The sequence below is a fragment of the Thamnophis elegans genome, chromosome 1 (assembly GCF_009769535.1).
Source record: "Thamnophis elegans isolate rThaEle1 chromosome 1, rThaEle1.pri, whole genome shotgun sequence".
Lineage (NCBI taxonomy): Eukaryota > Metazoa > Chordata > Lepidosauria > Squamata > Colubridae > Thamnophis > Thamnophis elegans.
Window position 1 is genome coordinate 72,549,974 of NC_045541.1, and position 14,191 is coordinate 72,564,164.

The window sequence follows — 14,191 nt, forward strand, 5'->3', positions numbered from 1 at the left end:
TCAAGCCGTGATTTGTCATAATTGTGATGATTATGGCGTACAGCTCATGAAAACCCCAAATCCACCATCTCAGAAAATTAGAATATTACATGCAATCAATAAAACAAGGATTGTACATAGAACAATATCGGACCTCTGAAAAGTATAAGCATGCATATGTACTCAGTACTTGGTTTGGGCCCCTTTTGCAGCAATTACTGCCTCAAAGTTGCTCTTATCAGAAAAGAGGACTTTTGTGTGTGCATGGCATGGACATCCACATGGGTGATGGCGGTAGGGTTGGAATGGAATCTGGACCCCACCACTGCGACATTCCTATGTAGTATAGCAAAGAAAAGAATCTAGACATTCAAACAAAGTTTATTCATGCTAGTGGCCTTCCATAAGATAACGGTGGATAACATCCCAAATTGAAGAAGCTAAATTCTCATGCAAGAGACAGCTGAGTATCCTCCATTCTCAAAGGACCCTATCCCTCCATTTATTTGTATTTTTGAATTACATATGCAGTTGTTTGGATAGCCACTATTTAATCTTCTTTTTTCAGGAACAGAATTCAGGAGGATATTCACATAATAATAAGTTCATTCAGCAATCAGAGTTAAACAATCCAGAATATACTGATATTTCATCTATTGAGGTCTAATTTTCATGTCCGCATATTTGTAAGAATAATGGTGCCCCTTCCCAGCAGCCCAGTTGATGCCATCAGCATAAGAGCTATGTTCCCCTTTGTGATACAGGCCATTCAGGTTGGAAGTGTGGCAGACACCATACCACCAACCTCCCTTGTACATTGCAGCACAACTTCCAGATTTATGGGCATCATTGTCTTTGTCTTTTGTAGAGAATGCCAGGCCATTATGTCCTGAGAAAGAATCCCCTGAGTGAAGATAATCAGAGGAGAAAGTCAATGATTTACAGTATAGTTGCTTTCATTCAGAGTGCTACAACTGTGAAAAATACATATTCTCTGCTAGGAAGAATTCAGCAGGAAATCAAACATAATAGAATGCATAACTTATATGCAGAAATTCCCAACTCAGCCTATCACATTACCAGGTAGGAATTTCTTATACCATTGTTTGCTTAACCATGGTTTATTAAATAAACCCTAATTGTCAAATCATGCCACATGCCAAGCTATAAACCATGGTTTACAAACAAAGCTAGACTTCATAATATCCTAACTAAAAAACAACCAACATAGAACAATGTAATAAGATCACCACTCACTATTATATGAGAGATATGTAAATTGTTATATATACAAATTATATATATTTAAAACTCTAGATGCAGTTCTGGAGCTTACTTATTCATTCATGATTAAAGTTAGGAAAAATGAGAAAGAATCAAATAGCAGAGTTATTTAAAAAAGTTATTTAACACAAAATAATAGAAAAGCAACCCTAAGGCCTAATTCACACCTTTTTCTTCCTGGTGGCAAAGTGCAACAAAACAAATTTAGCTCCTTTCATAGATATGCATGTATGAATGGATTGATATTTTAACAGAGAACAAACTATTTCTGCTTCAGACCAGATAGCCAGTCCTGCGTGGAGCTTAAGGCACTGGGCTGGAAACCAAGAAACTGAGTCCTAGTCCCTTATGAATAAAACCAGCTGGGTGAAAAAAAAGAGGATACAAATTGGAAAGGGTGTTAGACAAGGGTGCCCGCTCTCCCCACTACTATTTATTATGTCACTAGAGGTCCTTTTAAATCGGATAAGATCAAATCAGGAAATTAGGGGCTTGACCATAAAAAAGGAACAATATAAAGTACAGGCCTTCGCGGATGACATGGTCTTTATCGTGGAAGACCCCTTACTTTCAGGACCGAACTTGATGAAGGACATTGAGAACTTTGGGTGTGTGGCCGGTTTAAAAATAAACAAGGAAAAAACAAAAATGATTATAAAAAATTTCCCCAAAAACCAGATTGGAGAACTAGAGAAAACAATGGAATTAAAGGTAACTAAAAAAATTAAGTATTTAGGGATCTGGCTGTCTGCGAAATGCTCTTCCATAAAAGAAGACAACTATGATAAGTTGTTACAGAATACTCAAAAGGACTTAAAAACCTGGTCAAAACTACAACTATCACTGATGGGAAGAGTCGCAGTAATTAAAATGAATGTTCTGCCAAAAATCCTCTACCTATTTCAAACGGCACCGGTTAAGCTAGGGGAAAAATTTTATAATGATTTGGACAAAATGATTCGAAACTTTATATGGAATGGTAAAAAGCTCAGAATAAAATATATGCACCTGCAGGATAAAAGAACTCAAGGGGGAATGGGATTACCGGAATGGAAAACATATCATCAAGCAGCAACAACTATGTGGATAAAAGAATGGGTAATGTTAGCTAATAAAAGAATCTTAACAATAGAGGGCCACGACCTGCAATACGGGTGGCACAACTACTTATGGTGCGAGGGAAATAAAATCCACAATTATTTTAGTAGTCACCATTTAAGGGGGGTATTGATTAAGGACTGGCTCGAAATTAGAAGGAGATACTACACGCAACTACGTAAATGGATATCTCCGACGGAAGCCCTGATATACCCGAATTTGATAAACTTGGATAAAATTGTTACCTACCAACAGTTGCTAGACGACCAAAACAAACTAAACCCCAGGGAAAATTTGGCTGATAAGGGAATAAACATCGATTGGTGGCCATATCTTCAAATTCAAAACAAACACAAATTCGATCTAGCACAACCCGGCTTCCAGAACAAGAACCAGGAATTAGATAAAATTTTAATTGGACCAGATGAGAAATTAATTTCAAAAATATACAACTGCTTACTGATTCGAAAAACGGAAGCAGAAAGAGTAAAAGAAGTCATGGTAACCTGGGCCCAAAACATCAGCCACACAATAGACCTAGATGACTGGGAAAGAGTCTGGGAATGGAACCTAAAATTGACAAAGTCGACGGCCTATAAAGAAAATATATATAAAATGTTCTACCGCTGGCATCTTCCACCGACAAGACTGGCGAAAATGTCTTCAAAAGTTTCGGCCATATGCTGGAAATGTAAAACAGTGCTGGGCACGTACTACCATATGTGGTGGACGTGTCCGGTAGCCAAAGCATATTGGAAGCAAATACTAGGATGGCTGAATGGAATCTTGTCAATTAAACTATGTCTTAAGCCGGAAACTTTCTTATTAGGGATAATAGATCAAAAAATTTGCAAATCTGACCAATACCTCCTAGTCCATATTCTGACAGCGTCAAGGATTGTTTATGCACAGTGCTGGAAGAGTGAAAATGCCCCCACCAACACTATGGTGATGAATAAAATTTTAGAACTAGCAGAAATGAACAGATTGACGATGCGAATTAATGACAAAGAAGATACAGACTTTTACACAGTCTGGGAGAAGCTGTACAAATGGCTTGATGAGTCAGTGAAGACTTAGACATAAAAAGAGATAACTGACTAACCTAATACGATTAAACCAATAACTCAAATGAACAATATACAACAACTGAGAGATAAGCGAAAGGAGAAATGTATCAGGGGCGAGAACCCACCGTCGAGCAATTTTGTTACACTACAATGTTGGGAAAACTTAAAAAAGCTGATAGGAAATCCGCTATAATTACCTGCATGAAATTAGCGATTAAACTTCATTTTAGATGAGGCGAGAGGACTTATAATCCTTGCCTCTTCAAGCAAGGAAAGGAAAAGAGAACCAGGTTGTCCTCAGCAGAGGAAAATATGCAAATGTAACAAAGGTTAGAAGGGAGGGAAGGAGGACAGTAGGGAAGTCAGGATGGAGAGGAGAAAGGAGAGGAATAGGAAAGGCAGAAGAAGGGGGGAAGGATAAAGAGGAGGAAGAGAAAGAAGAGAAGGGAAAGAAGGTGGGAAGAAAGAAGGAGAGAAGAAAGAGAAGAAATTGGGGGAGGAAGGAGGGAGGGAAGAGAAGAGGGTAGTAAAGAGGGAAAGAGGGAGGGAAAGAAAGAGAGAAGGAGAGTTGAAAGGAAGGAAGGAAGGAGGGAGGAAAGGAGGGAGATTAAGAGAAAAGGAAGGAGGAGGGAAAGAGGCAGGGAAGGAGGAAAGGTATGTGAGAAGGAGGGGGGGACCGAGGGAGGGAAAGGAGGGGGAAGGAAAGGAGGAAAGGAGAAAAGAAAGGAGGGAAGGCAGAGGAGAAGGAAGTAAGGGGGGGGGAGGGAAGAAAAGGGTATGGAAAAGAAGAAATGAGGGAAGAGAAGAGGGAGGGAAGGAATAAGATACCTAACCTTTGATGTTTATAATGATTTGATAGTATGGGAATATCTCGAAATGTAGTTGTATTGTTTTTTACAAGTTATGGATGTTGTATTTTCTTTTTACCAATAAAATCTTTTTTTAAAAATTAAAAAAAAAAACAAAAAACCAGCTGGGTGACCTTGGGCCAGTCTCTCCCTCCCCCCTCCCCTATCACTTTCCCTCCCACCTTCTCACCCCAGAAAGCAGCCACAGGCAAGCCATTTGTGAAATCTTTCCAAGAAAATTTCAGGGACTTGTCCATGAGGTTGCCAGGAGTCAAAATGGGTTCAATAGCATAAAGTTGGTTAGTTCTTTAGGCCAACCTAAACAGCAAGGAAGGAATTGTTCATTTGCAGTAAGGGTATAAAACTGGTGGGACAGATGCTTCACATGCAGGCCACGCCCACCACAACTCTGCGAAGGGCAAACATGTTGTGAAACTTCATGTGATGCAACCTGATGCCGCAGGTTTAGCAATTTAGCAAAATTTAGCAATTGTTTCAGACCGTAACCATTCAGTTACAATAGAGAAGAAAAAGTAACTTTGTGACCAATGCCCACATTTATGATTTTGCAGGTCTTCTAAAACAAAGGAAAGCTGAAGTAAGATCACAAGCACAGTTATAGTTTCACTTAGTGACTGCTTCGCTTAACAACAGAATTGCTGGTCCCAATTATGATTGCTAAATGAGGACTATGTGTACATATTCTGATAGCTTCATGGGAACACAGACATAATTGTTTCAAGAGAAGGACACTTGATTTGTTTAAAGGATGACAGAAATGCATCAAGTGTAATATTATTTGCAATGGTACCGAAATAATGCATTTTTTCACCATTAGCCATACTACTAATTCTAAAATTCACTATCAAAAAGAATACATTTCTTTATTATTATTATTATTATTATTATTATTATTATTATTATTATTATTTTATTTGACATTTTCCAAACATTAAAATCACAGTTACACTTTTACAGCTTTCTGTTATCGGTATTTCTTTTTTCTGATTTTGTGTTTTCCATTCTATTATTTTATACATATTCTTCTTTGTTTCATACTTTCTCATTTTTACAATATATTCATCTATATACAATATTTCCATCTCTATTGCTTTCTAAATATATGCCATCTCCAGTGACGTGCGGTGAGGTTTATGGCTGGTGAGGCAAGCGGGCAAAAGCCAACCTGCTGCCCCGGCGCTATGTCCGACATAGAGGCAGGACGCCATGTCCAACAAAGAGGCATCCCGCCTCTATGTCGGACATACCGCCGGGGCGGCAGGGCGGCTTTTGCCTGCTTTCAAGAGGCAAAAGCCGTCCTGCTGCTAACTTCACTCCAGTCATGTAATGCGTTGATTGTCGTAAAACATTCAATTGCTGTTATTTTTACAATGGGTTAATGTTAACAGAGGTATCATCAGCTAAATAAGAAATGTGAGCTATATGTAGAAGAATCTATTCTAAAACACTTGAAGGAACTTCAACTGTTTGCTTAAACAAATTAACAAAAAATCATGTCTTCTTTGTGGGATATTGGAAAGATTCCTGACAGCAAGTTAATGTGTCTTAAAACCTCATGGTGACTTCCTCTTTTCCATATATCAAGTAGAGAAATAATCTTTCATTTGCCTAGGGCTGAATAAGATGTATGAACATGTACTAAGGCAAAGGGGCTTCATTTTGTTATAAAGTATAAATCAAGGGACATATTGGTTTGGCTCAATCAACTACTAATCTATGATTTGTTTTTGCTTAACCTATTGTATGAACACAGCAATTGTGATCTATAAATCCATAGTTTAGAACTGATCATGATGTGTAAAGAAGATGTGTTACATTAGTATATTAGGCTAAGTAACTTCACATATTTTTTCCATTTTTTTTATTCAAGGGATAAAATACAAACTCACAGAAAATAACCAAGAACAGAACAAAACTAAACAGGTCAAAATTGTGGGGGGGAGGGGGCATGATTTTTTTCCTTGATTTGGCAGATATGCCATCTTAGCAAAACGTTTCAGAATCCAATCCTTAAACCTAAATCATAGTTTGCCGGTTGCCTGAAGAAATATCATCTGTTACTGAGATGGATTAGAACTAGTTAAACGCCACGCCTTCCTTGAAAGGTAGGGAAACCAAGTTTCTTAAGCATTTTGAAGCAAATATCATTTAAAAGTCTTACTTAACTCCAAGTGATCTTTTGCATATTGGGGAGGTAAGTAGGCTAAAAACAATTCAGACTTTTATTTCCTATCAATCCTTTATGTCCCGCTGAATGGCCGGCCTGGAAGTGCATGCCACCTTGGTCCGCCATAGAGCGAAACATGTCCTGGTTTGTGGCCGGGAGGCACGCTGGCACTTTAAAGTGCATGCCGTCGCCCCGGCCATACAACGGGATGTACATAGTGCCATACAATGGTATTTAGTTTCCAACGTTGGGCATATTAAATTATGGCAGCAGTATATGAAGATTAAATATTGGATATCCTTACTAATATTTGTTAATTATTCCTAGAAGAAACAGCTCAGGGTTTATGTCAATTTTTTATTCTATTATTTCTTCTAACCATTTTTGAATTTTGGTCCAGAATTCTTTGGCTTTTGGACACGTCCACCACATATGATAGAATGTCCCCTGTTGATGGTTACATTTCCAACAGTTTGGAGATCTATTTGGGAACATTTTGGCCAATCTCGCTGGGGTACATTCCACCTATAAAACATTTTGTAAATGTTTTTCTTATAGGATGCTGACATTGTCGATTTATAATTTTTTCCCCATATTTTTTCCCAGTGCTCCAATTCAATATTATGCCCGAAGTTTTTAGTCCAAATTATCATTGTTTCATTCACAGTTTCCTCCTTCATTTTGAATTTTAAGAGACAATTATATGTTTTTTTTCTTCTGTTCCTGTTACTATTTTGTCCAATTCTTGTTGTTTGTTTTGAAATCTGTACTGTTCTAAGTCCTTTTTGTATCTTGTTTGAATTTGTAGGTACGGCCACCAGCCTAATTCAATTACCCTAATTTAAACTCTGGATTTGTTTTAAGTTTTCCTTGCCCATCCAATAACTCCTTATATGTCAATATCATATTAAAATCTATTACATTGGGGTAGATAATTGCTTCCATGGTTGACATCCATCTGGGAATTGTTGTGTAGAAGTTTCTTTTGATTTTCATCCATATTTCAAGTAATGGTACCAAAATAATGCATTTTTTCACAATTAGCCACACTAGTAATTTAAAATTCACTATCTAAAATAAGGTTCCACCACAAAACCGCGCTCGACTAAACCGCGCCCAACTAAACCGCGTCACTGACGTCATCAACAGGGCGACAACAGCACGTAGACAGAAGCACGCTGTAAACCCTAAACCTAAAATTAACCCCTAAACCTAAACCTAAACCTAACCCCCCTAAACCTAATCCTAAACCTAACCCTAAACCTAACCCTTAACCTAATCCTAAACCTAACCCTAAACCTAACCCTTAACCTAACTCTAACCCTAACCCTAATCCTAACCCTTAACCTAACCCTAACCCTAACCCTAACCCTAACCCTAACCCTAACCCTAACCCTAACCCTAACCCTAACCCTAACCCTAACCCTAACCCTAAACCTAAACCTAAACCTAAACCTAACCCTAAACCTAACCTTAAACCTAACCCTTACCTTACCTTAAGTTGAATCGGCTTGCTTTCAAAGCGCTATTTAAAGCGCCCTTCTTTCTCCGTGCTAGCTGTTGTCGCCCTGTTGATGACGTCAGCGACGCGGTTTAATCGGGCGCGGTTTAGTCGAGCGCAGTTTTGACGGGTCACGCCAAAATAATACATTTCTTATAAATAGAAGTAGAAGGCAAAATCATAATAAATGATTTTTATGGTCATATAGTGCCTTGAGGCTTGTGGGACTTGGCGAAAAACCTCCAGAAAATCAACTGCGGTATGACAGATTTTTAACTCTCTTAAGTTAACTGCGTTTTATGATCTACATCATGGTACTCAGATGAAGAAGCGGTCTCTCTATTACTCACCCATGTTGCCATCCAAATAGGAGCCCAAACTTAGCTTATATTTTTCACTTTCATTTGCAATTCTGAAACTGGAATATGTTGCAAAGGTTGTGGAACCGTTGAAATCTTCCACATCAATTCGCAATTGCTGTGTCCCTAAACACCAAAGGGTAGATGTTATTAGAGAATGCATACTAGAGGTGCAGAAATCCTTGAAGGGAAGCTTATTGATCATTGTAGTAGACTTTCATTACACAACGACAAAACCCCAGTGCCACCACGATTCATAAAAGCTTAGTTATCATTGCTTTTCAATGGACACGATCCACAGTGGAAAAGCAATGGTAACTAACAACATGGAGGAACAGAATTACAGGAGCACCAGAGGTGGCCCAGGAAAATTAAACCACTGTCAGAAAGTCACAAACTTTGACTGATCATTTTGCACAATTAGCCAGAAAGTCATCCATATGTTACCACTTTTTGCTTTGCTTTCGCAAAGTCAATATTTTCAATAACTGTCTACTTATATATAGTGAGTAAGGCAGTTAGTTATCAATTATCTTGGGGAACCGTGCTACATAAAGATCTCAAAAATTTGCAAATTACAGAAAAATGTTTCTTTCCCTCAGATTTCATTTATGAATTTGGAATGTACCATTATTATTATTTTTATTAAACATTTTAATCTTTAGAAATAGGAAGAAAAACAGAAGAAAAACAAAAAGAACAAAACATAGATAACAATATAAAGTAATTGTACAGCCTTCTGTATTGGCTTTCATGTTTAGCCTTTAAAGTTCTCCATTCTGCATTGCCTCCCTATTGCTTTTACCTTGTCCTAAAATGTAACAACAATAGTACTAACACTTATAATAATATTAATTATTTATATCACCATATATTTACATTCTCTATTTTCTGTTTTGGCTTCTGTTTTCTAGCCCCTTATAAATTCTATTCTTAGAATAGTGAGGAGTGATACACAAATTAAAGGGTTACAAGCTAAAGCTCAGGAATTTAAGGTCCAGGCTTTTGCCGACGACCTTGTTTTTAGCCTGGAGGATCCTATGGCTTCTGGGATACATCTTTTATGTAAAATAGAGGAGTATGGTAGGATAGCGGGGCTACATATAAATAAAGAGAAGACAAAACTGTTAATTAAGAATATGACTTTGGGAGAGAAGGCGGGGCTTAGCAGTGAGAAGACGGAGTTTCAGGCTATTCCTGAAATTCCCCTATTCTGAAGGAAATTGGACGGGTCGTTTCGGACCCTAGCAGTCCCGGAGAGACAGTGAAAGGTTGGAGGAGATCCAGTGACCTCAGAGATGTTCGCAAGTCTCTGGGGGGCTTGGAATTTAACCTCCTTTGCCAGTTCCTTCTGGATTAGCTGTAAGCTAACCGAAACTGCAGGTTGCCCCTAAGAATGGTGGGAGTGGTTTCAACTGGTAAGCTGATTTTATTATTCAAAGAGATACGGTCCGCATTAAAATTTAAGCTAATTGAAACCAAAGAACAGAAGAATCTAGCGGTGAATTGGTTTTTTTTAATGGGTTTATGGCCGGTGGTTACCCTATTTCTTAAATGTTTTAATTTACGTGGATAAAGGAAAGATTACTTCAACATTCCCTCTGACTCTCCTTAAGTGGGCTGTAAACCAATCTACTATAATTTGGCTTCTTACAATTTGACACTTTTATTGCTTGGCTGTGTTGGTCTAAGATCAGATAAGATTGCACAGCTCCCAGCGTGTTCTTACTTGCAAATATCTTAAAGCTTCTAGCTGCGTCACAACATGGCATCTATACATGCTTCAAATGATTCGTTTCAAATGATTTTCTCCGCATTTCAAAAGTTGTTTGACACATATGAAAGATTTGAAAAAAAACTGGACTATTTGTTGTTTTTAACATTAAAATATGAAGAAAAAAGTGAGAACGTTGAATGTTTGAATGTTCCTGAAATACAAATGAAGAATGTCAGAAATGAAGTTTCTCAACTTGCTGACACGCCGGGCGTCTGGTTTATTTTGGAGGGAGAAAGAGATGCAACACTTGAAAGGGGGACAGCCATACAGAAGATTTATTTCAAAAGACATAGCGCAGGAGGAATGAGAAGCATTAAAGAATCTATACTTTATGAAACATCATTTGCAGAATTTTCGATACCACCCTTCAGAATTAAAGACAAGCTGAAAAGTGCAACAAGCCTAGGACAACGTTATTACATCAGAGGCATCCTAAGCAAAAAGGTGCGAAGATATTCCTGTTTGGACTTGCTTATAAAAACATTTGGTGAACTTGTTCCATGAATGGCAATAGGACTAAGGAGGTTTTGTTATTGGAGAGACATAGGCTGATAGATGGAAGAATACAATTTAAAATTAGCTAAATCTAATTACTCTTATTTGTAATAGACATAGCTGAATAATAATTGATATTGATAGTAATGTATATAATGTGGAGTTGATATGATAAATAATAATTGGATATGAGAAGGGAAGGTTGGAAATATTTTTGGACCATATACAAAGGTTATTAATCACAATAATTATTACTATTAAAAATAAAATAAAATATATACAGTTAAATGTTAACTAATATGGGGAAAATGTTATGATATACGATATAATTACATAAAGAAGGGAGAATGATAATAAACTATACTGCATGGAAGATGGAATTTTTGGTATTAAACATTATGGATGTTCAGCTAAAACAGGATATTAGGATTTGATGTTAATAGAGGATTTTACAAACAAATAAATGAAATGTCAGCATGTGATTATGGATTAAATCTTTGGCATAGTTAAGGATGAAGGATGTTTAAATAACTGTAGTCAACTAAAAGTGGAGGTATAATGATGTCAATATGGTAAACATTTGAGTTAAGATATTTGAATTAATATGAATTAATGGAAGAGATGCACCAAAACATGTTGTAACCAGCTGATATACTTTTTTTTATAATATATACATGTGTTCTTTTTTTTTTTTCTCCCCCCCCCCCGCCTTGTTTTTTGTTCTTTTTGTCTTCTTTGGTTTTTTTTCTTTTCCCACTAGTGTGGGCATGTATTGTTTAAGAAACAAAAATTATTATTATTATTATTATTATTAATAATAACAATTATAATCAAATGAAAATGGATATACGATGATGGTGACATGTATGAATATTTGAGTTAAAATGCTCGAGTTAACATGAGTTATGCTTTCTATAGCATGTAAGGATGTTGTATTCGTTTTAAATTAAAAATTAAAAATTTTTAATAAAAAAAAAAAGAATATGACTTTGAACCAGAAAAGGGAAGTACAAAGCCTGTTAGGGATTAACATGGCCCATAAAATACAATACTTGGGAATTTGGCTCATGGAGAGATGTTCCTCTATCAAGGTAGATAATTATATGAAATTACTACAACAGGTATCTAAGGATATGACTAATTGGAGTGGTAAACAACTGTCTTTGATCGGCAGGATTGCGACAGTTAAGACACATGTATTACCGAAATTTTTGTTTCTGTTTCAAATGGCACCAACTAAATTGGACAAATTTTTTTTTAAATCCTTGGAGACAATAGTGGCTCGATTTATATGGCAAGGCAAGAAAGCACGAATTAAAGCCCAAATGTTGCAAAAACGTAAAGATCTGGGAGGCTTCGGAGTACCTAACTGGGAAGCATATTATAATGCAGCAATTATGACATGGGTGAAGGATTGGGTGACGTTGAGTAGAAGGCGCCTATTGGCTATAGAGGGACATGACCTCCCCCAGGGATGGCATGCCTCCCTCTGGCAAGAAAGAGACACCCCCCATAGGTACTTCATGGGACATTATATTTGGAAGATTCTGATGGGGGTCTGGGAAAAGATGAGGAAAAAATACTATCTTAGGGTTCCGTGCTGGTTGGCACCGTTAGAGACCTTAACGCATCCCAGTGTATTTAATTGGACAAGAAATATAACATATAAAGACATTATGACAGAAGGTGGCAACATGAAAACAAAGATGGAATTAGAGCAGCAGGGCAGGAATCTGGAATGGTGGGAATATTTACAGGTTAGAAACAGGTTTAAAAGCAATAAGGTACGGTTTGGGATCTACCCAAACCCACAGGGGCTAGATAAGATTTTGTTTGGCGGAGATAAGAAAATGTTATCGAAGATTTATCAATTTTTGACCTGCCAAGATGCTAAAGAAGAGATGGATAAAAGCCTTCTAATAGCATGGGAGAAAAACTTTGGCTATGAGATTGAAATGGGCAAATGGTGGGATCTATAGAGTAAGACCATTACACTTACAATATCCACAGCGTTCAAAGAAAACATATACAAGATGGTTTATGGATGGCACTTCCCCCCAACGAGGTTAGCCAAAATGTTTCCTGGGTTATCTCCACTGTGTTGGAAATGTGGAAGAAAGGATGGCACATTCTACCATATTTGGTGGTCCTGTACTGAGGCCACAAAATATTGGAGAAGGATTCAAAAATGGCTAAAAGAGGTTACCGGGGCAAGCGTGGAATGGAAACCCAAGAATCTTCTATTAAGCATTAAACCAGAAAACATGTGTAAATCAATATGGCATTTGAGCCTACATATAATTGTGGCCACAAGAATAACTTATGCACAATTTTGGAAATCTACTACCATACCGTCGGAAGATGCTATAATTAAAAAGATCTATGAATGTGCAGAAATGGACAGAATGACGGGTTGGCTGAGGGACAAAGGAGAAACGGAACACTATCTTAGCTGGAACCTATGGTATATGTGGGCGACAAGGAGAACAGCAGGGACTTAAAACGGGGAAAGTTAAATAGCAGTTGTTAACAATGGGAACCAAAAGTGAACATGGGTATTGTAATAGATCCCTGAATTTTGTAATGAGAAGATGTGGCTTAGAGACTTAACAATGAGGAAGAAAAAAAAGTTGGGCTGTGAATGACTGTCACCGCGGGGGGGGGGGGGGCGGGGGTTGTATGTTTAAAATTGTATTTGTATTTGTATGTTTTACTCTTTAAAAATGTATAACCAATAAAGATTACTTTTTAAAAAAATCTATTCCATATTTTATAGAAATCCGATTGTTCTCTTTCTTTTAGTTCTATGGTCATTTTGTCCATCTCTGCACATTCAAGTACTTTTCTAATTATAGTTTCATCTACGGGTATTTTGATTTTTTTCCAGTTTCGTGCAAAAGCAATCCTAGCTGCAGTGAGTATGTGAAGTATTATGTATTGAAATTGTTTATCCATTTTTTGGTCTAATAGTCCTAATAAGAATGTTTCTGTTTTCAGTTCTATTTTTTGCTTGGTAATTTGCACCAGTATTTCCTTGTGATGGGGTACGTCCACCACATATGGTAGAATGTTCCAGACTTGTGGCTACATCTCCAACATTTGGGGGATAAATTTGGGTACATTTTGGCCAATCTTGCTGGGGGCAAATGCCATCTATAAAACATTTTATAGAGGTTTTCTTTGTAAGCTACTGCCGTCATAAATTTATAATTTCTTTCCCATAATTTATCCCATTTTTCTAAAGTTATAATATGGCCAATATTTCTTCCCCAGCTAATCATTGTCTTTTTTACCATCTCTTCCTCCATTTTATATCTTAAAAGAAAATTATATAATTTGGTAATCATTTTTTCCTCCCATTTCTAATAATATTTTATCTAATTCCATTTGTTTCTCGTGTATTCCGTATTGTTCCCGATCTTTTTTAAATCTTGTTTTAATTTGTAAATAGGGCCACCATTCCATATTTATTCCTTGTGTTTTCAGATCTTGTACTGATTTTAGTTCTCCTTTTTCATCTAAGAGTTCTGCATAGCTTACCATTTTGCTGAGATCTATAGTATTTGGATATGTCATTGCCTCTATCGTTGAT

The 14,191-nt window shown here is 37.0% G+C and overlaps 1 protein-coding gene across 1 annotated transcript in view; it reads right to left on the reverse strand.

The window, feature by feature from the left end:
- Positions 1-513: 513 nt before the first annotated feature.
- Positions 514-14,191, reverse strand: part of LOC116505362 — a 75,165-nt gene continuing 61,487 nt past the window's right edge. The window contains exons 18-19 of the mRNA XM_032212561.1: positions 8,319-8,453; positions 514-883 (exon numbers count right to left, since the gene is read on the reverse strand). Coding sequence (XP_032068452.1) covers positions 633-883; positions 8,319-8,453 — 386 coding nt within the window. The 3' untranslated portion in view covers positions 514-632. The remainder of the gene's footprint in view (positions 884-8,318; positions 8,454-14,191) is intronic.